General features: G+C 41.6%; 1 protein-coding gene across 2 annotated transcripts in view; it reads right to left on the minus strand.

Moving 5' to 3' along the window:
* The window catches only part of PARD3B (par-3 family cell polarity regulator beta), a 2,175,158-nt gene that overhangs the window by 787,536 nt on the left and 1,360,133 nt on the right, over nt 1-27,489 (minus strand). For both annotated transcript variants that reach the window (XM_030209894.1, XM_030209893.1), the window contains exon 18: nt 21,937-22,174. In XM_030209894.1, the coding sequence (XP_030065754.1) occupies nt 21,937-22,174 (238 nt within the window). The remainder of the gene's footprint in view (nt 1-21,936; nt 22,175-27,489) is intronic.

The raw sequence follows: 27,489 nt of genomic DNA on the forward strand, positions 1-27,489 counted from the left end.
CCTTCAAGAGGTAGTGTGTCATGATTTAGGCTCTAAAACCCTTTCTGATGTTTTGGTGCCACCTCAGTAAGGCCAATACACAATCTCTCCACTGCAAAACACTATATACAAACTTGTGCAAAAACACACTCATAAGCTTACCAAACCATAACAGCACTAATTCCAATGACAAGACGAGCTACAACCTTATGCATGGAAAGACAGCAGTATAATTACACCGGGCTCTAAAACACCAGTAGGACTGCTAAGTCCCTTCCTTAGGTAATGTTACTGTAAATATACATTTTTAATTAACCTCATAGAAGTCTGGAAGAAAAGATGAAAACTTCCTGGTGGTTTTTGAACATGGGCCATGGCTTCCAGCAGTGCACATCCTTAGCCGTGCTCAGCTTTTGGCAAATTACGGTATTATGTCTATTCCCATCCATTATCACCTTATCAGCATAACATCCTTATAGAGATCCATCAGTGAAAATTCTCAAATAAAGTCAGCTTCAAAAAACAAGAGTAGTGAGCATATCATCATTATACTAATTATACTAATTAGAAACCGTGACTACAAAAGATCCATATGATCACAAAGATTACCTCAAGCCCGATAATTGATTGATAACTTGAAGTCGGGAGAGGCAAGAGAATCTCGCTCCACGAGGAATGCACATGGCGTACTGCGAGCCGGATTTGACCGCTTGACTAAACTGATTAGCGAGTAGCGAGCCGCTAGATAAACCAATTTTTGGACTCACCCAAGCCACGTGGAAACCGAGTCTCGACCTGACTGTAGTGGCGGATGCTCATGTCTTGTCCAGCGATCAGTTCCCCTCCCCTCCCTTCCCCTCCATGTCCAGCGATTCTCCCTGCCCTCGCCTTAACCGTTTTACTCTCCCTGGCAGCAGCGTCTGTGAAGAAAAAGGCACTGCAGGCTCGCCTCCGGCTTCAGCTTTTCCCTTCACTTCGCTCTTCACACAGTGTCCCGCCTTTGCAGAAACAGGAAATGCATCATCGCGAAAGCGGGACACTGTGTGAAGAGCGAAGTGAAGGGAAAAGCTGAAGCCGGAGGCGAGCCTGCAGTGCCTTTTTCTTCACAGACGTTAATGCCAGGGAGAGTAAAATGGTTGTACGTGGGGGGGTTACGTGCGGGGGGGGGGGGGCAAGGAAGGAAGAAGGGACGGTGGGCGAGCTCCCTGGATGCTGCACAAGCCCTGTGTTTGTGAGGGCAGCAGCCAGGGGAAGGTCAAGATTGGGCTGGGGAGGCTTAGCCTCCCCAAGCCTCTTATACGGGGCGCCTATGTATGTCCTCATTCACAGCCAAAACCTGGGACCGGTTAACCAGCTCCTTGAGATTTTTTTGGAAGAATATAAAAATCAAGCCATGGTATTAAAAAGAAAACTTAGATCCTGTGGATATCCTAAGAAGATTGTGAAGAAAGCATTTAAGTGGGCCCAGTTCAACAACCAAGAGATGTTGTTAAACCCGATGAACTCTGAGAGGAATAATGATGATCAAACAGTGTCTTACATATTGAATTTCACAATACAGAGTAACCAGCAAGCACTGGTACACACAGGTTTGAAAGATGTGAATTTGAGAATGACTTATTCATGCGGGAAAAATCTCAAGGAGCTGGTTAGCCAGTCCCAGGTTTTAGCAGGGAATGAGGACATAAGAGAGAAGAGTCACTTCAGTTGTGGCTATTGTCAGATTTGTAATAACACATTACAAATTAGCGAACGTAATCACCACAAACAAAGAAGATTTTTAATCTTAGGCTCCACACATCTTGTGAATCATCTTTTGTTGTGTATGTTACTCTCAGCCACAAATTGTATGTGGGGCAGACAGAGGAGATTTCAAACTCATATGACTGAATATAAAAGTTGTCTGCTGACCCAGAAAAAAGAAGCCCGAATCATGGTTCATTGCCTTGGACAGCGCCATGAGTTTGATGCGTTTAAATGTTTTGTGATTGATTACCTCCATCAGGGCATGGTGGAAATCGCAAATTGCAGCTCCTCTGATTAGAACAGCAATGGATATTTTCCTTAAGCACGCCCTTTGGTCTAAACTCTAGAATCGAATGAAAGCACTTCTATCATTGAATTTATTGTTGTTCATATTAATAAAGTCATTGTTGAGTGGGAAGGAGTTAAAAAAAACCCACAGCCATCTTGTCAGCCTTCAGAATGCTGAGAGAACTAACTTATATTGGGGGTGTCATTATTAAGCTTATGAGTGAGAAATTATGCCTTATATATACACTAAGTATGGAAGTAGTCAGTGTTTGGATTAATTCCAAGGGTTTTTTTTTCCCCCAATTTTTGCCCAGATTTTTCCTGAAGCAGTTTTTGATGAAATGCTGGCCACCGTCGGAAATTGGGCACAGATAAGTTTGCTTTTTGATGTTTTGCACGATAAAATTGATTACTGAGAAATATAGATAAATATAAGGAAGGTTTTTCATGCCTCTGATAGAGATCTTTGAACACTGAAGATCTGTATTAAACGTGTTCCGATATGTTCCTCTGAGGCTTTTTCCTTCCTTTGCTTGTCAACTGGGATACTGTAAACGACATTCTTGACACGTGTGGAATTAGAGACACTTATTAGTATATGTTCAGTAATGAGTTTCTCACTAAATCATCTGGGTTAATTCAAGTGTAAAGCGTTTCATATATGTGCATATTTTATAAACAAGAATAAATTGGGGCTATATCTGTGCTCTGCCTAAACTTTGCCCCTGAACATGCCTACACGAGTCACATAAAAGTATAACACTTAAGCGGAGAGGTTGTGCGTAAATTCAGGAGCTGCCATTTACACCGACAAAAATGTGGTGCAAATGCCCATGCCCAAATTTATAGCCAGAGCACAGTTATTCTAAAATTACATGTGTAACGCAGAACCACGCCCCTGATCCGTCCCAAAATGACCATGATCCTCTCATTTATGTGCCCTCTTTTTTGGGCCGCATCTAAATTTACGCATTTGTCCAATTAAATCTATTTAGTGCCATTATTTGCTTGTTAAAAAGCCAATTATTGGCACTAATTGGCTCATTTTACTAAATTGCACATGCAAATCAGGAGTGCGCCTAAATTTATGCGCACAATTTTTGACAACTTTTATAGAATCAGGGAGTGTGTACCCTGTGCAGTAACTTCAGGGAAGATGTTGGCCACACCCCCAAAAGTTACTGCACAGGCTTTGTACTCACCATGCAGTAAGTTAAAAAAAAATCTTAGCACACTTTAGAAAATTAAGGAGCCTGTTTATTAAATATACACTGAAACACAGAATATGATGTCAGATATTGTCCTGTCTGTCCTGATTAGACTGTAAGCTCTATTGAGCAGGGACTGTCTCCATGTTCAAGTGTACAGCGAACCGTACGTAAAGTAGTGCTATAGAAATAAGTAGCTGCAGTAATAGATAATACCATCAAATCTGCCCATTTTCTGTTGCCTACAGACCGATCCTTAATTCCCTGCAATCAAGGATCCTCTATGCTTACCCCATGTTTTCCTGGATATCAATATTGTTTCTGCTAGCATGGTTGGATTACGACATGCAATTTTTTAAAATAAATTTAAATAAAACATGTTCTAACAATTCTCTTGGAGAAACAACAATTCACAGTTTGTTTATACTGCTTAACAGTTTAAACCAACTGTTTTATGATGCATCACTGTGCAAGTTTACAGACTTTCACAAAGCCCAATGCCAAATTATACATGTCAAACTTCTATAAAAATTGGAAACGGGCAGTAAGCTCTGGCTCGAGTGTTTCCTCTAGATTTCAGATCTAAGCAAATAAAATAAAAAAATAAATCAGAAATTTTATGGTCATGACACATTTAAAAAGTTTGAATTTAATAGCTCAGATTAAGAGACAACTCAAAATAAAAATAAATTAGCTTACATTTTCATGAAAATTGGAATGAACAAGTAAAGAAAACTGCCTGGATGGATAGAAATTAACCTGCAATCTTCCAGGAATCTGATATTGAGTTACTAGCCAAGCCAATCATCCTTGATCCAGAAATAGTCATATACCATAAATGCCTTTTTTCCTGACAGGTTTAGAGATCACAATTTTAACATCTAGATAAGGACCCCTTGTATTCTATCAAAGGCATTGTCAATCTCAGTGTTTTTATTTTTATAAAATATATACATGTATATGAAGGAGTGCATGTGTATTTGCACGTACACAAAAAGAACTGTTCAGGAAAGACAGGGTAGGAAGAATGGGAAGGGAAGTGACATTATAGATTAAAGATAATATTAAAGCAACAGAATTGCAGGACTTACAGGGTGAGGAAAAGGCAATGTGGGTCAAATTGGAAAGAGGGCATGGAAAATATATTTACACTCCTCCTTTACTGTCAAACGTAGTGGATGAAGATTTATTTGAAGACATTCAAAATATAGCTGTGAAAGTACTACTAACAGGTGACTTTAATATACCAGATGCTGATTAGGTTATCCCTTTTGTGGGGTCTTCTAGAAGTAGGAAGATCTTGTATTCTGTACAGGAAGAACTGTTCCAGCAGTTGGTAATGGAACCCATGCAGAAAGGGACCATACTGGACTTAGTGCTTACGATGTAATATTGGGTGATCAATGGATGGGGTGGTTCAATATTAAGACAGGTGTGGAGAGGGTTCATTCAAAACTGAAGGTTCTATAAATTAAAAAAAATTAAAAAAGATGGAGGATTACCTCAAGGAGTTGTTAGCTGAATAGGAACTTAGATTTTAGCAAAGCCTCTGACACAGAGTTCCACATAGACAACTTATAAATAAACTGAGTATTCTAGGTAAGGGTCATAAAGTGATTAACAAAGTTAGGAACTGGTTCAGTGGAAGGCAAGTGAGGGTAGTGGTAAAGGGAGCTCTCACTATGAGTGAAAGGACAATTTTTTTTAGGTATATTAAAAGCAGGAAGCCGGCAAAAGAATTGGTTGGACCGCTAGAAGACCAAGGAGTAAAAGGGGCAATCAGGGAAGACAAAGCTATAGCGGAGAGATTAAATGAATTTTTTGCTTCGGTCTTCACCGAGGAAGATTTGGGTGAGATACCAGTGCCACAAATGGTATTCGAAGATGACGAGTCGGAGAAACTGAATGAATTCTCTATAAACCTGGAGGATGTAATGGGGCAGTTCTACACAAACTGAAGAGTAGCAAATCTCCTGGACCAGATGGTATTCATCCCAGAGTATTGGTAGAACTGAAAAAATGAACTTGCGGAGCTATTATTAGTAATATGTAATTTATCCTTAAAATCGAGCGCGGTACCGGAAGATTGGAGGGTGGCCAAAGTAACGACGATTTTTAAAAAAGGTTCTAGAGGAGATCTGGGAAATTATAGACCGGTGAATCTGACGTCGGTGCCGAGCAAAATAGTAGAGACTATTATAACGAACAAAATTACAGAACATGTTCAAAAGCATGGATTAATGAGACAAAGTCAACATGGATTTAGTGAAGGGAAATCTTGCCTCACCAATCTACTACATTTCTTTGAAGGGCTGAACAAACGTGGATAAAGTTGAGCCGGTTGATATTGTGTATCTGGATTTTCAGAAGGTGTTTGACAAAATACCTCATGAAAGACTCTGGAGGAAATTGGCGAGTCATGGGATAGGAGGTACTGTTCTATTGTGGATTAAAAACTGGTTAAAAGATAGAAAACAGAGAGTAGGGTTAAATGGTCAGTATTCTCAATGGAGAAGAGTAGTGGGGTTCCCCAGGGGTCTGTGCTGGGACCGTTGCTTTTTAACATATTTATAAATGACCTAGAGATGGGAGCAGCTTGTGAGGTAATTAAATTTGCTGACGACAAAATGTTATTCAAAGTCGTTAAATCATGGAAGGATTGTGAAAAATTACAAGAGGACCTTACAAGACTGGGAGACTGGCAGGCTTATTTTCGAATGAGAAGGGCGCCCATCTTTCGACACAAATCGCAAGATGGGCGTCCTTCTCATAGGGTCGCCCAAATAGGCATAATCGAAAGCCGATTTTGGGCGTCCTCAACTGCTTTCCGTCGCAGGGACAACCAAAGTTCATGGGGGCATGTCAGAAGCGTAGCGAAGGCGGGACTGGAGCATGCCTAACACATGGGCGTCCTTGACCGATAATGGAAAAAAGAAGGGCGTCCCTGACGAACACTTGGACGGCTTTACTTAGTCCTTTTTTTCTTACGACCCAGCCACAAAAATGTGCCCTAAATGACCAGATGACAACCGGAGGGAATCTGGGATGAATATAATTGGGTCTGCCGGAACAGTTTGGGCAGCGGAAGGCATGGACGTTTTACTATCCTGAAAAAGATTGCATGTTCCCTCTAAATACTTAATTACTCTCAGCTTGTATCAGCTCATGACTGCTTTACACAGTCTGGGCAGTAGCAAGCTCTATAATTAGAAAGAAACCCAATAGTCAGTAGATATAGAGGCATATTTTCAAAGCACTTAGCCTTCCAAAGTTCCATAGAAACCTATGGAACTTTGGAAGGCTAAGTGCTTTGAAAATATGCCTCTCAGTGATATTGTTTATTAGCATCAGTATCTTACCCAAAGGCAGTACAGACAACTAGGCATTCACATAGTAGAACAGCACTTCACGGCACATCCTCTCTCCAGCCTTCTTCTTTTTTGATACCCTTTAGACTGCCCTTTTTATACCCTTCTGACCCTATTCATTCCAATGGACCCTAGCTTTCTCACCAGAGCTCTTTGGCCCTTATCAGTTGACAAGACTGACTTCACATGTTCCCAAGCTCTAAGTATAAACAAAATATGTTCAGGGCAACATCTGTGATGAAATGACTTCACAGGCCATTTTGCCCTCTTCAGCTCCCCCCCACTCTACTTGCATCTGACCCACTACTATCTTCCATTAGCCAAAACATCTTTGCTTATGACTTCTCGCAGGTGCTAGTCACAGCATTGTTGACAAGAGCAAAGTCCCCCTCCCTTGTGAGCTCTCTGGGAACTCACTTCAGCTTTTGCTGCGGTGAAATGTATTTTGTGTCAGAGATGTTTTTTGATTTTAAGAGGCCTAGCTCTTAGCTTAAGCCATTGGCCTGTATTTCACTGAGCGCAAGTGACAGTGTATTTCTACAGGGATGACCTCCCCTTACTCCCCCAGTGGTCACTAACCCCCTCACACCGTCAAAAATAATTTTAAAAAATATTTTTTCCAGCCTTTATGCCAGCATATCATACCCAGCTCCATGACAGCAGTATGCAGGTCCCTGGAGCAGTTTTAGTGGGTGCAGTGCACTTCAGGCAGGCGGACCCAGGCCCATCCCCCCACTACCTGTTACACTTGTAGTGGTAAATGTGAGCCCTTCAAAACCCACCTAAAACCCACTGTACAACTAGGTGCCCCTCTTCACCCATAAGGGCTATGGTAGTGGTGTACAGTTGGGGGTAGTAGGTTTTTGGGGGCTCAGCACACGAGGTAAGGGAACTATGCACCTGGGAGCAATTTGTGAAGTCCACTACAGTGCCCCCTAGGGTGCCCAATTGGTGTCTTGGCATGTCAGGGAGACCAGTACACTACGATTGCTGGCTCCTCCCATGACCAAATGGCTTGGATTTGGTTGTTTCTGAGATAGGCGCCCTCGGTTTCCATTATGGCCGAAAATCATGGATGACCATCTCTAAGGTCGACCTAAATTTCGCAATTTGGGCATCTCCGACCTTATTATCGAAACGAAAGATGGACCCCCATCTTGTTTCGATTATACAGGGTTCCCCGCCCCTTCACTGTGACGTCCTGCGAGGACATCCTCAAGAAAACATGGGCGCCCCTTTTGATTATACCCCTCTGGATGTCTAAATGGCAGATGACATTTAATGTGAGCAAGTGCAAAGTGATGCATGTGGGAAAGAGGAACCCAAATTATAGCTATGTCATGCAAAGTTCCACGTTAGGAGTCACAGACCAAGAAAGGGATCTAGGTGTCGTCGTCGTTGATGATATGTTGAAACCTTCTGCTCAGTGTGCTGCTGCGGCTAAGAAAAGCAAAAAGAATGTTAGGTATTATTAGGAAAAGAATGGAAAACAAAAATGAGGATGTTATAATGCCTTTGTATCGCTCCAAGGTGCGACCGCACCTTGAATATTGTGTTCAATTCTGGTCACCGCAACTCAAAAAAGATATAGTAGAATTCGAAAAGGTGCAGAGAAGGGCGACAAAAATGATATAAGGGATAGGACGACTTACCTATGAGGAAAGGTAAAGCAGCTAGGGCTCTTCAGTTTGGAGAAAAGGCGGCTAAGGGGAGATATGATAGAGGTCTATAAAATAATGAGTGGAGTTGAACGGGTAGATGTGAAGCGTCTGTTTATGCTTTCCAAAAATACTAGGACTAGGGGGCATGCAATGAAGCTACAAAGTAGTAAATTTAAAGCGAATCGGAGAAAATTAAACTCTGGAATTTGTTGCCGTAGAATGTGGTAAAGGCAGTTAGCTTAGCAGAGTTTTAAAAAAAAGGTTTGGACGGCTTCCTAAAGGAAAAGTCCATAGACCATTATTAAACTGGACTTGGGGAAAATCCACTATGTCTGGGATAAGCAGTATAAAATGTTTTGTACTTTTTTGGGATCTTGCCAGGCATTTGTGACCTTGATTGGCCACTATTGGAAACAGGATGCTGGGCTTGATGGACCTTTGGTCTGTCCCAGTATGGCAATATTTATGTACCAGTGGTGTGCTGAAAAGGTTCACTTTTTTAAAACATTTTTGTAAGCAATACTGCTGAAGGACTCTCTTGTAAGATTTCTTTGTGGATGATACTAAAATCTACAATAGAATAGACACCTCTGATGATGTGGATAACATGAGAAGGGCGGAAGAAACCCAAAAAGACCAGACTGAAACCACAGATGGCTCTTACCATCTGTGGTTTCAGTCTGATCTTTTTGGGTTTCTTCCGCTTTTCTTTTTGTTTTGTGTGTTTTTGAGATTTGGACTCTCTTTTTGTTGTTCTTTAACATGAGAAGGGACCTGGTGAAATAAAAAATGGTCCAGAATTTGGCAGCTAAGATTTCATGCTAAAAATTTCAGGGTCATACAGTTTAGGATATTAAGTACTTCTGAGCACACAAGAAGAGCAGAATTTGGGTGCCATCATTTGTGATAATCTTAAAGTGGACAAACAGGTAGGAAAGGCATCAGTAGAAAAGGCATAAGTGAAAACTAGAAAGATGTTGGGGTGCATAGGGAGAGGAATGGCCAGCAGGAAAATGGAGGTGATAATGCCTCTGAATAATTCTCTGGTGGGATCTCATTTAGAGTACTGTGTACAATTTTGGAGATGCACGGTCAGAAAGATGTAAAAAGGATGGGCTCCTAAAATGGTCAGTGGTCTTCATCATAAAGCATATGGAGGCAGAGTTAAAGATTTTAATATGTGTACTTTGGAAGAAAGGTAGGAGAGGGGAGATACGATACAGATGTTTGAACACCTCTGTGTCATAAGTACACAGGAGGCAAGTCTCTTTTAATTGAAAGGAAGCTCTAGAATGAAAGGGGATAAGATAAAGGTGAAACTTGAAAGGAGTAACCTAAGGAAATGCTTCTTCATGGAAAGGGTGGTGAATCTGTGGAACAACCTCCCGGTGGAGGTGGTAGAGACAAAGACAGCATCTGATATCAAGAGAGCAGATCAAGAATATAACAGGGGCGTAGCTATGGGTGGGCCGGCGCTACAAAAAGAAGAAGCGCTCAGCTGACTGAGCTGAGCGCCAATGCTAACGATGAGAAAAAATGTAAAAAAAAAAAGCGCGGCACCGCAGGCAGCCTTGAAGCATTGGCTGCTGGCTCTGCAGGCTCCTCCCATCTCTTACGTCACTGCTCCTGTTTCGCTCCAGGGGCAGTGACGTAAGAGACGGGAGGAGCCTGCAGAGCCAGCAGCCAATGCTTCGAGGCTGCCTGCGATGCCGCACTTTTTTTTTAAAACATTTTTTCTCGTCATTAGCATTGGTGCTCAGCTCAGTCAGCTGAGCGCTTCTTCTTTTTGTAGCGCCGGCCCTGCTGCTCAACAGGAAAAGCAGCAGTGGCCGGCAATGGGAGCTGGCGCTGGCGGGCCTGAATTGGGAGAGGGAAAACGGATGGCAGGATGGGGAGAAAGAGGGAAAACGGAAGGATGGGGAGAGAAAGAGGGAAAACAGGCAGAAGGATGGCAGAGAAAGAGGGAAACAGATGGAAGGATGGCAGAGAGAGGGAAAACGGAAGGATGGGGAGAGAAAGAGGGAAAACAGATGGAAGGATGGCAGAGAAAGAGGGAAAACGGAAGGATGGGGAGAGAAAGAGGGAAAACAGACGGAAGGATGGTAGAGAATGAGGGAAAACAGATGGAAGGATGGGGAGAGAAAGAGGGAAAACAGACGGAAGGATGGCAGAGAAAGAAGGAAAACAGATGGAAGGATGGGGAGAGAAAGAGGGAAAACAGATGGAAGGATGGCAGAGAAAGAGGGAAAACGGAAGGATAGGGAGAGAAAGAGGGAAAACAGACGGAAGGATGGCAGAGAAAGAGGGAAAACAGATGGAAGGATGGCAGAGAAAGAGGGAAAACATACTGAAGGATGGGGAGAGAAAGAGGGAAGACGCTGGATGGAAGGATGCAGAAAGAAAGAGGGGAGACTATTGGAAGGATGGGGAGAGAGAGGGGAGACATTGGAAGGATGGGGAGAGAAAGAGGAGAGCTGCTGCATGGAAAGGGGGAGTAGTGAAAAATTGGAGAATAAGAGAAAGGGGCATGGGGAGAAAAAGATGAAAAGCCATAAGTAGATGAAGGAAATTAAAGAATGGATAGTAAGAATGAATTAAATCTGGACACAGAGAGAGGCAGAAAAATATTGAAGAAAGGAAAGAAAAAGGAGAGAAAAATGACAAATGGCCAGGAAATCCTGGCAGAAGAGTTAAGCGAAAACGAAGGAAAGCAGAATCTAAAGACTGGGAGCAACACAATGAGAAAAAGTAAATGGCCATACAACAAAGGTAAAGAAAATAATTTTATTTTTAATTTAGGATAAAGTAATATGGTGTTAATAAAGTTTCAGAGACCAATACGTCCTTCCTTAGGTCAGGAGAGGATATCGTAACAGCATTATACTGACCTGAGGCAGGAGGTTTTGGCCTCTGAAAGCTCACTGAAAAGGATTAGGCTATTAAATAAATTGTCTGAAATTGGATGCACTGAAAAGCAGCACTTTACCCTGTGTGACAAATGCATTTGAGTGTGACTAAATTTTGCTGGGGGGAGGGGGGGGTAGAGAGAAAAATTTGTGCCCACCCACTTTGGGTTCAGGCCCACCCAAAATTGGCAGTCTGGCTACGCCACTGATATAGGATCTGTAAGGGAGGAGAAAGGATAGTAGATGGCATGAATGGGCAGACTGGATATGCCATATGGCCTGTATCTGTCTTAATTTTCTGTTTCTATTAACTACATCAATTCAAGATTTTCCTTGTGTAACTGCCTCTACATAGATGTGGAAGCAGTGATTTTACAACTTTCACATGTAAGTCCTGGTACTTCCAGTTGTAACCAGTGCATTTTACAAACCCATTATGTATAAGTACTGCCAATTAAGTACTGAGGCTGCACATTATTATTTTTTAGGAAGCAGAAATAAAACAAAAGGGGGGAGGTGGTTAATCCCTTCTGTCAAATCCTGGATGAAAGAAACACTTAAAAAAAAATCTATGCAAGCCTTTGAGCAGGTGTAAAACCTGACAAGGAAAATTTGTTTATTCTCTATGTAAGATGGGGAGTACATGTACATCTTTATCCTGCCCTAATCCATGTCCTTTCATATCTCTGCATCCAGTGATCTCCACATGTAAATAACAGCTTTATAGATGCTATTTACACATGGAGATTCTTTCACAATAAAAGCCACAATAAGTCAATTCTGATGAGGTCAAATTTTGGTATACCACAGTAATTCTAATATTTGAGATATACTATATTAACAGGGCCGTGCTGATGCGGTAAGCGGGGTAAGTGCCGCAGGGGGGCGCCATCCTCTGGGGGGCGCCGCCGCTGCATGCTTACCTTGCCCCTCCTACTCCCATGTAGGAACTGCCCACCCTCTTCTCCCCCCCCCAAGATCCCTTTCCTTTTTTTTTTCTTTTAAATTTACCTTCCTCCGGCAGCGCAGCGTCAGTGAAGGAGGCGGCGCTCCCACTCCCGACGTCTCTAGCCTTCCATTCGTTCGCTCAGTGTCCCGCCTTCTTCTGACGTCATCCCCCCCCCAAAAAAAAAAAAAAAAAAAAGCAAAACAAAAAAAAAATGTACCATACAGCCTTTACCAAGCAGTTCCAATATAAATCCTCCAAATCATTAGTTGTAAGTAACCCCATGACTTTTTCCTAAAAATAATCCCCATGTAGTATCCCATCCTAGTCCACTTTAACATCCCAAACCCACAACTATCCAAAACAGTACTCCCCTCACTCCCTCCATTCCCCAAGAAAATTAGCATGCGCTGCCTCAGCACACATGGTGCAGAAGAACAGAAGCCCACACCTTGAGCCAAGAGGCCCCCTGCCCTACTCAGAAATGTTGTTCTGTAATGCAAAACAAGTAAACATCAGTATCAATAAGAAAACAATAGAACCTCAGCACTAACAATTGATGTTTCATCACCAATCCAACCATGATTCTGAGAACAGTGGTTCAAAATTAAATGTAGCCCAGGTTCAGATCTGCTTCTATGTCCTCCACACATCTACAACTCAGGATCCGAAAGTCTGTTAACACAAGCCTGTGCTTCTTGTAGGGACTCAAATACTGTCCACTTGCCATCAAAATAAATTTTTAGCACTCCAGGATACAGGGACATAAATCATTTGCACTCATGTAATGTATTACAAAGTAGAGTAAAATACCTGCAACACTTTGACAGGGCAGGGGAATATTCCTGAAACATAAGTACTTGCTCCCCTTCATATTTGAGACTTTCCTTATTCTGCTTATATAAATGCAGTAATTGAGCTTTGTGAGTATAATTAAGGATCAACACCACAACCATTCTTGGCTGCTGCTCCTCCTCCTTCTTGCAGCCTAAGTGGTGTGTGCATTGAAAGTATAGCTGCCCCTTGCTCCAAATCAAAGGCAAATGTTCAAAAAGACACTGCTCCAACACTTGGGGAAGATTATGATCAGGAATAGTTTTTGGTAACAAACAAAGCACACATTGTTCCTCCTCAAACAATTTTCAAGATCCTAAAGCTTCATGGCCTACTTATTTAGATGATCAAGAAATTAAATAAAAGTGGGAGGGCGACCAAGGATTATTATGCTTATTGCAGCATTCTATACAAGTGTTGTGTCAGAGGAGACAACGAAGCACGCTCACCTTCACAACGGTCTTTCTAAAGACCTCCCTTTCTTGAGGATTTGCCTTCATCAAATAGTTCTCAAAAGCATTCGGCATTAAGACTCCTGATGCAGGCCTAACGGCCGAAACATGACGTTGTGTCGAGTCTTTATACCTCAATAAACATCTTTATTATTATATATCCTTTCAGTCTTTGGAATCCTTGGTCACCCTCCCACTTTTATTTCATTTCTTGTTGTTGTCCGTGGGGCGTCTAGAGTTCTCCACCTTCTGGCGGATATTTTTTCTCTATTTAGATGATCATGCAGCTTATCTAGCTGGGTGTACGTGGCAGTTGAAGAGTCTTCTACCAAAGAGACACGCTGTTCCAGTTCTCCAGCTCTCCAAGTAGTCTCAGCCAGCAAGGGTTCAAAACGTTGAATCTATCCTGACAGCCAATCCAACCAGGACTTGAGTGCCTTTGTTACTGCTGCTGTAAGCTGTTCTAACTGCGCCTCTGTAAACTGAGACGCTGCGGTCCCCTCTAACTCCACCATCTTTTCCTCTCCTCCTTGAGATCTGTCTTTCTCTTTTTTGCTCAGCTTGCCATATGTTTAACCGCTTTTGCAATATCTTTGTCCATCGCTTTGCTGCACCCGAAAGTCACATCCAGAATAACTATTAAAGATGCAAAAAAATCCACTTTAGAAGCGGGGGGCCTCTGGAGTGTACCACGCGCTTGTGTCTGATCCACTCAAAGCATCATGTGATTTCTCCACGTATATATAATATATATGTCAAATTTATTGCAGTGATGTACTTTCATGTTGTCTGTTTGTTTCTTCTCTTCCTTTGTTACTGTTTTTAAACATGAAATTTTAATAAAATCTATTTTATCTTTAAGAAAGTGTGACTTTCACACCAAATATTTGGAAGTGAATACAAGGAATGAAATATTTAGCGATGGGGCTCCATTCAAAATTAGAAATTCATATTCTATATTTCAAAAAGGCAAGCAGAATATCAGATTATGACAGTATCCACAAAAACAAGGGTTTGCATTGTGATCCATGATCCTACTTTATTGGACTGCAAAAATGAAGAAAAAATAGTGAAATGCCTAATTACACCGGTGACTCAATTATTTTACATAAATTTTAAATAGTTTGACATTCTCTAGTATTATATAATGATCCAAAAAATTGTCTCCATGGAAACAACCTTGACTGAGCCTTGATATTTTGAATTATAGGGATCACAATCAAATTTTAAAAAATGGTTCAAACTTTAGAAATGTAAACAGTTTTCTTTAAAGAAAAACAAAACAAAACAGTTTTCCTCTTCTGCCATCTGTACCCAGTTATCAATAAACAATTGCCCATATTCATCTTCTCTATTACTTAAGGAGATATAGAGGCATATTTTCAAAGCACTTTGGGAGGCTAAGTTCCATAGGTTTCTATGGAACTTTGGGAGGCTAAGTGCTTTGAAAATGAGCCTCATAGTAACCCATAAAAATATTTTTAAAACAATGACGGCTTTCTAAAAATCACACAGGTTGGCAAGGCCATCTTGAGATTACAGTTAAGAACCTAATAGAACAATTTTCTGGTTAAAAATCAGCATTAGATTTTTCTTGCAAATTTTTAAAATTGTACTTCTGCAAAACTTTTTAAGTTTTTACATCAAAAGTAATTTTAGTTTAATGTAGTATATTTATGCTTTTTCTATATCATTTTCCGTAGTCCACTTACCAGAGGTTTACAATAAAATAAGACTATAAACATGCTCATAACTATAAATAAGAGGGGGGGGGGGGCATGTCAAGATGGTGGCGGAGTCGGACGTTGAGTGAAACGCTCCTGAGAAGCTGTTACGGGAGTATACTTTTCTGTCTTAGAGATGCCACATACAAAACGAAAAGCGGTAGTGAGGACAGTTCCCCCGCCTTCCTCCACCTCTACCCCGATACAGCCAAACATCGAGCGATTCCTCACCGTTTCCTTGACGAGAAGGGAGCCGGATTCCATAGTGTTGCCGACTAGAGAAGAGGAGTCAAAGCTGGGAGAGGAAGTCTCCCTGTCACCTCCATCGAATATACTGCCTCCATGTCCGGCGTCGACTGCGGAGTTGGGGGCGATCCAACAACCCACCGGAAGTGTGAGGAGTGAGACGCCAAGCGAGGGACCAACTCTGCAATTCACGCTGTGCTCCGAGGAGATTCCCCGTGTGAAAATGGAGATAAACCTAGAATTGATTTGGCGGATGCTGAATAAAATGGAAAAGACATTACAAAAGACATCAGGTGAGGTAGCTACCTGTAATTCTAAAATGGAAGAGTTAAAAATGACTGTTGAATCGGTAAAGCAAGACCTGGCTATAAAAGTTACCAAAGTACAACAGGAAGTAGAAATGCTTCAAAAGTTTAGAGACGTTGTGATAAAAGATAATATAGAGTCTCGTCGAAGGATTGAAATATTAGAAAATTACAATCGACGATTACATATCAAAAATCCCAAGCTGCACTTCATTGGATCTTTTCAAGAGATATTTAACCGAAAATTTGAAATTTCCTCAAGAAGCGATACCGCCTATAAATAAATTGTATTATATTCCTAGTGCAAAAAAGGAAGAAGGAGAGAATATGTTACCAAAAGATATACATTTGAAAAATCTTTCAGACTTGTTGGAACATTCGTTAGACGAGAACTCTGAAAGAGCTACTCTTATTGTCTCGTTAGTATTTGAACAAGATCTTAATGCTATAATGAAGATGTACTTTAAGAATAACAAAACCCTCTTTGGAGGTGGAAAAGTTTGGATCTATCCTGACGTCACAAAACAAACTCAGCAAAAGAGGAAGATTTTTCTAGCAATGAGAAAGAGAACTGTGGAGTTGGGGGGTTCTTTTCTATTGGCTTACCCATGTAAATGTTTAGTAAGGCTGAATAATACTAAATATATATTTTATTCACCAGAACAGCTAAAATCTTTTCTGGACTCGAAGCAAGTATGAAATAACAACGAAATAGAAATGTCAGGAAACGCCGTATTGTTTATTATATTGATTTTCCTTAATAGTCTTCTCATTTATAATGCCCCCCCCCCCCCAGGCTTTTTGGGGTCTAAGGAAGCCTCTAAACATGATATACTTATTTTTCCATTATATTATTTAGAAATTGGGATCATGTATAACTTGTTTGTATAAGACTGTTGGAAATAAGTTTAAAAATGTTTCCTTTAACTATGGCTGTATCTCTGAGACAAGTAATTCTTGTTCTCAAATTATAAAAATTCAATAAAAAAAAAAAAAAAATAACTATAAATAAGAGATTAAATAAAAATGTAACCACACACTATAACAGAGAAGAAATAAATTGAAAGTGAAGGGAAGAGTTAAGGATAACCTGGAAGCTGTTGCCTGCTACCATGGCCCAGTGCATCTGCAAAAGCCTGTGTAAAAAAAAAAAAGGTTCTTAAGTCCAGCTTTAAATTTATTACCATAGGGATCTGTACTGGGACCAGTGCTTTCTAACTTTTATTAATGTAGGCACCTGTGGGATTTTGCACAGGGAATGGGCATTTAAAAAATCCCTCGGGCTCATCTAATGGTATTATGCTTAGTGAGGTATGATGATATCATTGGTAACTAAGTGAAGGTATATTTTGCAGATCTCAAAAGAGCCTATCCATAACAAGAAGATATGGTAGTGTCATAAAGTCTAATTGGTGAAAACTCAAAAATAAGAGTGAAATTCAAGAGGGAAAATTCAGAAAATATAAAGGGGAGAGCCCAGTTTTAAAATTTGCCTGTAGGCTTATCTTTCCTGGCCCTGACCACTGCGTAAGGGAGAGTCCTCCAGCATCATGCCCTGAAGTTTGTATACAGGCAAGGATAGCAGTGTTTGCTAATCCAGCAGCACCTTAAAACTACAAAGCCTCTGAAAGTCTATAGTGAGGAGACATATCACCCAATCCTCTTCCCTATATCTTGTGTAGTGGGAACTAGGGAACCCACTTCACCCCTACTCCAGAGAGGAGAAAGAGAAGACGCTGAATCTCTTAATTAACTTCTGCCACCTTGGGGGTTCTACGAATTCATGTACATCATTGGGAATTCTCCAGCACCATCCAAATGCTAGGAGAAAGAAGCACTTGCAGCTTTAGTACAGCAGCCACCTTTTGGGCAAAAGAAAGATCTCCCATATCCTACATCTCCAACTGTCCCCTTTGGCTCTGGAGTTAATCAGAAATGTTAAGTGTGTTTCACATTGAATTGAAGTGCTGCTGTTTTGTATTTTGTAAAGAAGGAGCAAATTAAATAGAGAGAAACAGAGAAGGACTATTCACAGAGACTCATATATACAAATGGGAAGAAAGTAAAGTGCCATAAAACCATAAGAAATAGAGGGTCTATTTTATCAAGCTGCACTAGTGGCTCCCATTGTGGTATTGCCAACAAAGCCCATTTACATTGAATGGGCTCCTTCAGCATTGCTGCAGGAGAACCAATAGCCCAGCTTGAAAAAGGAGGCCAAGAGTTTCTAAACCCCAGCCTTATTACTGCCTCTGCTGTTTGTCCCATGGATTTTGAAGTGACGTATTAAGTTCCAAACATCCAATGGTGTAGCCTGCATTTTTGTATGGAAAGAATGTGCAGTATGTGTTGTGGACAGAGCCTTTCCAGCTTCCTAGATTATCTCCAGTCCTGGCCTACACCCAATCCTACTATACAAATGAAGAGTGACCGACATGGCGCGCATGTGTGGCACGTCACAAATCTCTTCCAACGTTGTTAGAGGAGGCAAGAACAGAGCTACAGGTGACCAGCGAGCACCAGGCGGGGATCGTCCGACAGCAGCTCTGAGGCGCACTCCGACAGGTCCGATGAGCTGCTGCCACTGTGACACGGGCGCTTTCCTCTGCCACCATCCCCCGGGGCAGCTTTCCTGGGCAGGGGCATGGCTGGACCCGGCGGGGCTCCGACCGCTTTCTTGCCCATTTTAATGGGCTCAACAGCTTGCAAATAAATACTGCGATCACCTAGGTGAAGTCTAAAACCAGACCACAGCTACATAATTAATCTGGAAATGGTGACAAGTGAAATGATCAACTCTGCAGATGAGACAACATGATATTCAGAGCAATTTAGCTGGCCAGAAATGGCTCCTGGCCAGTTAAATTCCCTGTTCGGGGCTAACTGGTCATTTTCAGTAGCACTTAACCAGTTAGCGCTGCTGAAAATGACCAGTTAGCGCTTAAAGCAAAACCAGCTATTTTAGAGGTGTTCTGAGGGCGGAGCCGGCACTTGACAGATAAATAAGACATGGAGCCTACATCAAGAAACAAACATATAACCTAATAAGGAAATGACAAATTATAGCCAAGTGACTGTCTGCCACTACTGCTGACACCATATGAAGTCATTCAATAAAAGCAAATGGCCGAATGCTTAATGATAAAAAGTGTGCAGCTCTGAGATATGTGGGGCACCTCTCTATAATACTGTTTCACACATGGCTCTAATGTGGCAATGAATGAGAATTTGTTCTAGACTCACTGCTGTTTTATTCAGGTTAGAAGACTGAATAGCAATTTCCTTATTAGCTCTATAACAATGGTTCCCAGCTATTTCCACCAAAAACCCTTTGGCAATTTTCTAGGACACCTTCGGTTTAGGTCCAGTTTTTTTAGGCTAATCTTCACACCTGGAATCCCCACATAGACCACCCTTGAGAACAACTGGAGGTCTTACAAGGAAGTCACTTTTATTCTTGGATTAGTAAATCTAGAAGTAAAACATGCTGGACTAAACGTGTCAACTCTTGTATGAATAAACCACACTTGCAATAACAAAGTGGGCTCTCTCATTCCCTGCCCTCAGTGTCTTGACTTTCATCAAAGGGATGAGCTGCAACTCACCCTGGTGGTTTTGGCTGCTCCAGGACTCATTTCCCCTTGTCTCTGCTGGCCATGTGGCCTCTAGGGCTGCACGGCAACTTCCAGGTCCATGTGGACAAGCCATACAGTTCTTTTTGTCACAAACAACCACAGCCAGTTGAAATGTCCTGGCTATGGGCCATGATATGGGGATGCTGTGTTACATGTCAAGTCTATAAAAGGGAAAGACAACCCATTGCTTTTCTCTCTGACTTCTCATATCATCCCCAGAAACTGCTTAGTTTTTTTCTGTGTTATGATTGGGGTCTGAACCCCTCTCAAACTTACCTCTTTCCTGGGGGTCAGCTTCTTAGCTGGCTTCTGTTTCTTTTCTCTGTCCTTTCTGAGCTGGCTCTGTCTCTCTGTGCTGGCAGCTTCCAGCAGCATGGGGTTAATTGTTTTACTTTACTACAGCTGTGTGTTGCCTGAGTTGCTCTAACTCTCTTTGGGTGTACTGGCTTCAAGTATTTCACGGTTTTGCATTGGTGTGGGTTGGGCCTCTCTGGGTCAGTGTGCTTTTGCCTAGGTCTAGGTAGTGTGACATCATCAGGGAGGGCCTTGATAAGGAAGTGGTGTTGTTTCCTTCAGGGCCTTTGCAACAGTGGTGTTTGCTGTAGGTAGGGTGGTGCAGTGTGCACTTCTGACGTTGTGTCTAGTTTCCCTGCTTGCTTTTGCTAAGGTCCAGGTTAGTGTTAGTGCAGTGTGCACTGGTGTTTGTGTGTTTGGTCCCCCTGCTTTTCCCTCTTGGTTTTGGAAGCATTGCTGTGTGTAGGGCTTTGGAAGCTCTGTTGTTGATAGAAGTACTTCAGGGTTTGGTGTTGTTAGGAACACTGCAGAGTTTGCTGTTAGAAGTACTTCTGGGATTGTGCTATTGGGAGCATTGCAGTCTTTGCTGTTGGTGTTTGGTGATTTAGAATCACTTTTGGCTTATGTGTTAGCTTCACTGCTTTTTCCTTGTGGCTCCCCTGTCTTCCCTTTTAGTGCTAGGAGCTCTTCTGGTTGCTTACCAGAGTAGTGCTTAGGAAGCACCTTGTTAGTTGTATCTAGCTTGCTAGAGCAGTGCTTAGGTAGCTGGTTAGTTATGTGTTTAGCTTATTAGTGTAAAGCTCTGCTTGTAGCTTGGTGCTTAGTAGCACCTGTGTTAGCTTTGTGTTTAGTTCCCTGCTCTGTTAGTTTAGGGCTTAGGAAGTCCCTTTCTTGAGCAGGGATTAGGAGCTCCTGTTTTAGTATAGGGCTTAGGAAGTCCTTTTGTCAGTTTACTGTTAGGAACACTCCTGCTAGTTTAGGGTTAGGAGCACTTCTGTTTCCAGTCCTGGTCCCTATGTCATCCGGTATCCAGTAAGTCCTGTCGGCTACTCGAACCCAGGAGCTCAACTCTTGGGGGGCTTAGTAGCTAAGTACAGGTGAAGCTGTTGGACCAGTCCAGTGTGCTCCAGTCCCGTGTTCCGGTCCTGTGTCCTCCAGTCCGGGGGACCAGTCCAGGGTGTTCCAGTCTGGTGTGCTCCAGTCCAGTGTGTTCCGGTCCGGTGTGTGTTCCAGTCCTGTGTCCTCCAGTCCGGGGGATTCCAGTCCATGTGTTCCGGTTCGCTGGGCAGTGCCTGCAGTCCCTGCCGGTGTGCTTACCCAGTGTTGGTTGGTGGGTTTTGCCTGCTGCTGTCGCTCCTCGTCAGCAGCCCAAGGGCTCACGTTTGCTCCAGAGCCCGGCCCCGCGGGCTCTGAACCTGAGAACCTGACATTCTGGTGAACCTTTGTAGGGTCAAAGGATCAGTGCTCTGAGAAGATGTTTCTGCAGTGTTGATAAATAAGCGAGCTTCAACCTCTCTATTAGAATGCTTTGTTCAGTCATATAAATAAAGTCACAGCCATTTCTCCTACCTGAACCTGCATATTATTTCTTTGGTGGAAGTAACTTACTGCATGGTAAGTGCATAACTTTACTGTATTTTAGTAAAAGGGCCTCTAGGACATTACAGCGCAACTTAAAAACTATTTATGAACTAACCAACTTTCGTAAATCTCTGAAGACCCACGTCTTCAATAAGGCATATAACAAAGACCAACAAATGTAAATGTAATACATCTCCACTTTACCTACAATCGGAATAGTTCCTTTTCATATTTCTGCTTGTTCAATTCTTTACTAAGTCATGCACGACCTTCTCACAACACTAACTGTCTACTTCCTGATCTACTATCCACTAAGAACGATACATTGTAAGATTGTCTAACTTTCTATAATGAAACGCTTGATCTTTATATAACACTAATTGCCTATTCTCTGTGCCATTATCCACTAAGAACAATACATTGTAAGATTGTTTAACTTTCTCTTATGTTATGCTCGATCTTAAGTAACACTAATTGTCTATTTCAGTCTGTTATCCACTAAGAACGATACATTGTAAGCCACATTGAGCCTGCAAAAAGGTGGGAAAATGTGGTATACAAATACAATAAATAAATAAATAAATACAATTAGCCACAAGAGCTAAAGAAAATTTATCGCAGAAAACTAAACCACAAGACTCCTGAAAAGAATAAAAATGTACCTTAAAGCAACAATATTCAAATCACTGCTGAACACAACACAGGCACATCATCACACATGCTTCTTGAAAAACAACATCTTCCTTAGTGGCAAAATATGTACCTGAGGATGGCTCCAAATCCCTTCTTTTTGGCTTTCTTTTCCTGCTCTTCACTTTCTTCTTTCTTTTTCTTCTCTTTTACTTTAGACTTGCCCTTTTCTTTTTTCTTGTCTTTTTCTTTCTTCTTTTTTTCTTTCTTCAGTTTGTCATTGTACTCAAGCTCAGCAAGATTGCCTCGAGGGGCTAATTCACCACTGGGAGTTTCTCGACCAGAGTGAGAGCTTGCATCAGATGCACCATCTGTATGGTGAAAAAAAAAACAGTTGGGTTTAGGGACCAATTACAATCTTCTTCAAATATCAAATGCGGACTCCAAAAAATAAAAGTGCTCAACTACACCATTACACTGTTACAATATTGGTAGGCTTATCAATCTTTCTGATTTGAGATAAGATGCCAACTATAGAGCACTAATTTTCTTATTTCTCTCCTTCTGGCTATGCCTTCCTGGTATAACTAGGCTAGGCCACTGCCTTTGCAAACAAGCACACAAAGCAATTTGCCCTATTTTAACTCTAAACTGCTTTCCCACTGCGGATGTCTCCACTAACCCCATTGTTATTTCTCTAAATGGAGACTTGAAACCTGCTGTACTTTAGAGCATCTTATCCCAAAACGTTGTGCATTCATGTGGCTGAACAACAATATAGGCTTATGGAGCAAAATGTAAAGGAGTCTGGAGATCCATGAGGTCACAGTTTACATAGGAGATATGGTAAGGAGAGTCATGTTGCAGTTAAATAGCTGTGATTTATGTGGTTCCAAGACAGCAAAGATTTGAGGAAAGGGAGGAAAACATGGACAGAGTGAGGGAAAGGAAGAGGGGTTGAAAGGAAAGAGGAAAAAAGGAAAGGAGAGATGGAAAATGGAAAGAAAGTAAAGATAATAAGGAAATGACGTGTGAGGGAGTCTATAGGATGCTGGCACTTCCCCTTAAGGATACTTCCTCACAGTATCAGAACCATTTTAAAGCTCATAGTCCTGTCCAAGGGGGAATGACACAGAAGTGGTGCAGTCAGGAGAGCATGGTCCAAGAAGCATAAAAGCTTAAGGCACAGGTAGGTTAAGAAGGCTCAGAGGGAAGCAATGACACAGCAGTGGTGCAGTCAGGAGAGCATGGTCCAAGAAGCATAAAAGCTTATCGAAACAAGGGCGTCCATCTTTCATTTCGATAATACGGTCGGGGACGCCCAAATCAGCAAATTTAGGTCGACCTTAGAGATGGCCGTCCCCAGGACTTGGTCGTTTCTGATTTTCAGCGATAATGGAAAGCAAGGACACCCATCTCAGAAACGACCAAATCCAAGCCATTTGGTCATAGGAGGAGCCAGCATTCGTAGTGCACTGGTCCCCCTGACATGCCAGGACACCAACCGGGCACCCTAGGGGGCACTGCAGTGGACTTCACAAATTGCTCCCAGGTACATAGCTCCCTTACCTTCAGCCAGATGCACTAACTGAACGGAAAAAGCCCTTCCCTTACCGATCCCTTAGCGATTCGGAAAGGAACGGGCATGCATGAAAGAAATCGCATGGAAGTGAGCTGTTCGCTGTTAGCTCGTTTGCACACGATTTCCTTCCTAAGGAGGGGAATCCAGTGCAGAGCAGCCAAGCATTATGCATGGCTGTTCTGCGAATGCTGAAGATGGCTTCATACATGCAGATAAGCTGCGTGTATAATAGCCGTCTACAACCTTAAATAAATTGCCATCTACAGCCTTAGAAAAACACAAGTCCAGGTGAAAACGTCCAAGTGCTCGTCAGGGACGTATGTTTTTTTTTTTTTTTTAGAGTATGGGTGAAGGACATCCTTTACTATGCCTCCGTCCCTGCGACAGCAGTTGAGGACGTCCAAAATGTGGATGTTTCTGTGAGAAGGACATCCATGCCTTTGCTATGCCTCCGGCATCCCCTTTATTTATTTTGTAAGGCATGATAACCCCGATGGGTGTTAAAAAAAGTTATGGTAGAAGATAGAAGACAGCACAGTAGTTTAAAATTTCATTACAACAAATACACATTGATATCCCAATGGGGTTAATGAAAACCCAAAGAGGTAAAGGACTTGGGGTAGCACTTGTGACTAATGCCTTGCAGGGTCCATAAGTTGGAGCAGCCAGAACTGAGACTACAGCAGAACAGATGCTACTCTACCTGAAGAAAGCGTACTGTTTCAGCCAGAGAAATTGGAGTTCAAAACTTCACCGAAAAGAAGACCACAGCTTCAAGAGAGATGATGGAAACAGAGGTTCTAGAACAATAAGCTAGAGAGTTTCCACATATATTATGTTGACTCCTGTGATATGAACAGTAATTTTGTCCATTTTGACTTATAACACTATAAAGACTAAACCTGGACTGGATTTAAACTTAGGAGTCTTTTTACCAAGCTGTGGTAAAAAAGGCCCTGTGCTAGCAGTGGGGGTCATTTTTGCCGTATGCTGTGGCCCTTTTTACCACAGCGGGTAAAAAAGGCTGAAAACAGCCATGGCCAGTAAGATTGCTCTTACTGTGTGGCCATGCGGGGGGAGCAATTACCTCCACCCATTGAGGTGGCGGTAAGGGCTCCCATGCTAACCTGGTGGTAACCGGGTAGTGCGTGGCGCTGCACGATTAGCACCAGGTTAGCGCCACACTAAAAAATAAGGGCCAATTTTCCGTAGTGCAGGAAATGGCGCACACTGGTGTTGGAACTACTGCCAGTGCCCGCACTGGGCTGACAGTAGCTCCAGATTAGCATGCAGTAAGCCTGTGCTGGGTTTATCAGCACTTTGTATAAGGGCCCCTTAATTTGATTAAGGAAGAAGGTTCACTGAATGTATGGTCCTGGAGCTGAAAGGATATTTCCACTCTCCTGTCATTAGCCTGAAAGTAAAGAGGATTTCTGCTTCATCAAAATAGCCCTCTGAGTACAGAAATAAAAAATAATGATAACAAAAACAGGGAGGCCTTAACTATAATAATAGTGGTAATTATTAAATTACCTGCTAAGATTTTTTGGTATAAAACTGCCTGTATAATTATGTTTCTTATGAATAAAAATTCTCCGTTTTAGCACTTTGCTGTTTCTACAAGTTCACTTATGAGATCCAATATTTGTTCTGTCAACACACATACATCTGGATTTAACAGTTTAACTCTCTACAATTAAAAATGTACTCTACATTTATTTTTTTTTAATCTATTCAAATGCAGGAATGGAAAAAAAAAAGGGAGACGAGCCACCCTATGCAAAGTCAAAAGGCAAAGCAAACAGAATAAGATGACCACGGTTTTCTAATAAAGGAGAAAAGAGGTACTAAAGGTAGAACGTTAATTAAAAAGTGCCTTTTAATCATTAACAGAATAGTCAAACCAATATTTCTCCAATTGCTATATGAAGTCCATGAGAGGATGATGCACCAAACCTGCAGGACCCAACACAGATACGTGTTTCAGAATAAATGCCAGCCTCAGGGTTCACAATGTCTGGGTATCATAAAAATACATAACATGAATAAAAACAGAAGGATACAAAATAAATCCAAATCTCATTTCTGGGCAGCCTTTTTTACTATTGCTTTTGGATTTTATGTTCATTGAATCTATGTATGCAATCAATTTGATAATTTATTATTTTACTATATATAATGTTTATATTGCTCTTACAGCTATCTCCTTTAATACATCTTGTCACAAAATGCCTAGCCATCCACCTGGGGCTACCCTGCAGCCACTTAGAGGGTCTATCACTAGCATAGCTCAGGTCCGCCTGCACCTGCCGCTTGTGCTCTACACTAGCACTCTCCCACTGACTGGGTCACAACTGCCTCTGGGTGAGTCTACCGCTCTCAAATTATCCTCAGTGATTTCTAGGTTACTGGGAGCCACACTCCCAGTGGTTCCACAGTTCCCAAAAAGCAGTCACAGACCCAACACATAAACCACCAGGATTCTTCGTCAGTCCTGACAAACAGAGGCAATAAAATAAAAATATTTGTCATGAAAAATTAGAACAATGAAAAGTAAAGGTACAATCAGCAAAACAATAACAGGTAACTGAAATATGGATCAATTATAACACTATCTAAACATCTGTTTACTATCTAAATAGTACCTAGGGAGATCAGGACATATAGCTGCTTACACGTTTATCAACTATAACTGTTCACAGGGCCTCAAGCAAAGAGATCCTTCTCCCTGGCTAAAACTGGAGAAAAAGCCAGTACATCCTAGCTGAATTTTGAGCTCCTGGGCCAATCAGAGCCCAGAACAACCAGTTTTAAAAATAGCTGGCCACATCACTGCAGGCTACCTCTTATCTGTGTTAACTAAAGAGGGAACAATCATTTCTCTGTAACAGCTTTAAACATAAACATGCACCACCTGCTGGCCAAACTAGAGAAATACACTTCAAGAAATAATACAGTTTTACAGGCTTAAAGCCAACTGTTCCATCACACACCTTTTTATATTTATTTACCCTTATTATTATTTTTATGCATTTATTATATTTCACATTGCATATGTATTTATTTTTACATATTTATACCAGTCACATTATTAAATATTCCTGTACTTTTGATCTGAATGAGATTTGGATTTCTATTGTATCCTTTTGTTTTTATTCATGTTATGTATTTGTTTTTTTGATACCCAGACACTGTAACCCCTAGGCAGGCATTTGTGGCAAAACAGGGATCCAGGTCAGCTCCTGCAGCTTTGCTGCATCACCCTCTCATGGTCTTCATACATCAACTGGACAAATACTGGTTTGACTATTCTATTTGTTGTCAATAAAAAAGCATCTTTTAATTGATGCTCTACCTCTAGTGCCTCTTCTGTCCTTTGTTGGAAAACTGTGGTTCATCCCTACTCTGTTGGAATGAAAAAAACAAAACAAAACACATGCACACCAATAAGAGGAGGAAAAAAGGTTGGCATTTTGAAATAAATTTCCAGTACTGCTGCTCCACATACAGAATAAGTAATGTTTCTCAATTTGTGCCATCAGAAACCTCAATGGTGAATGGCTCTTTTTTTTTTTTTCCAATAACCTGGCCTGTTACCTTTCAGTGATGCAGAAAAGCAACGTTCTGAGACAAGAACAGTTAGATCTTATTTTTGCTATTATTCACAGTAAGCTATTCCAGAAAAGATACAGAACAATCTGACTGCATCCAATTTGTGTGTTCAATTGCTGAGACAGCGAGGTTCCCAATAACTGAACAAAAATATGTAATGCTCCTGGCTACACAAACTTCTACCACAATCACTTGTGCTTCTATCCTAACAAGAAGTCTGAAGGGATTTAAAAACAAAATGGGTATTTTTAAATAATGTACTTTAGATATGGCAATTTGAACTATTAAAAGTAGCATCTAAAATAGAGAATAAAAACATGAACAATTATAAGGGAGCTCACACAGCCATAAGCTATGAGCTGATAATATCAGTTCAACCTGGCTGTGCAGGTAGCTGAGGCTGAAATGGGTGGGGAGGAGGCGAAAGTTGTTAGGGTGGTATTAGGGTTGAAGAAATGGGAGAGGGGTGAGATTGAAGAAAGTGGAAGGGTG

This window comes from Microcaecilia unicolor, chromosome 7 (assembly GCF_901765095.1).
Source record: "Microcaecilia unicolor chromosome 7, aMicUni1.1, whole genome shotgun sequence".
Taxonomy (NCBI): Eukaryota; Metazoa; Chordata; class Amphibia; order Gymnophiona; family Siphonopidae; genus Microcaecilia; species Microcaecilia unicolor.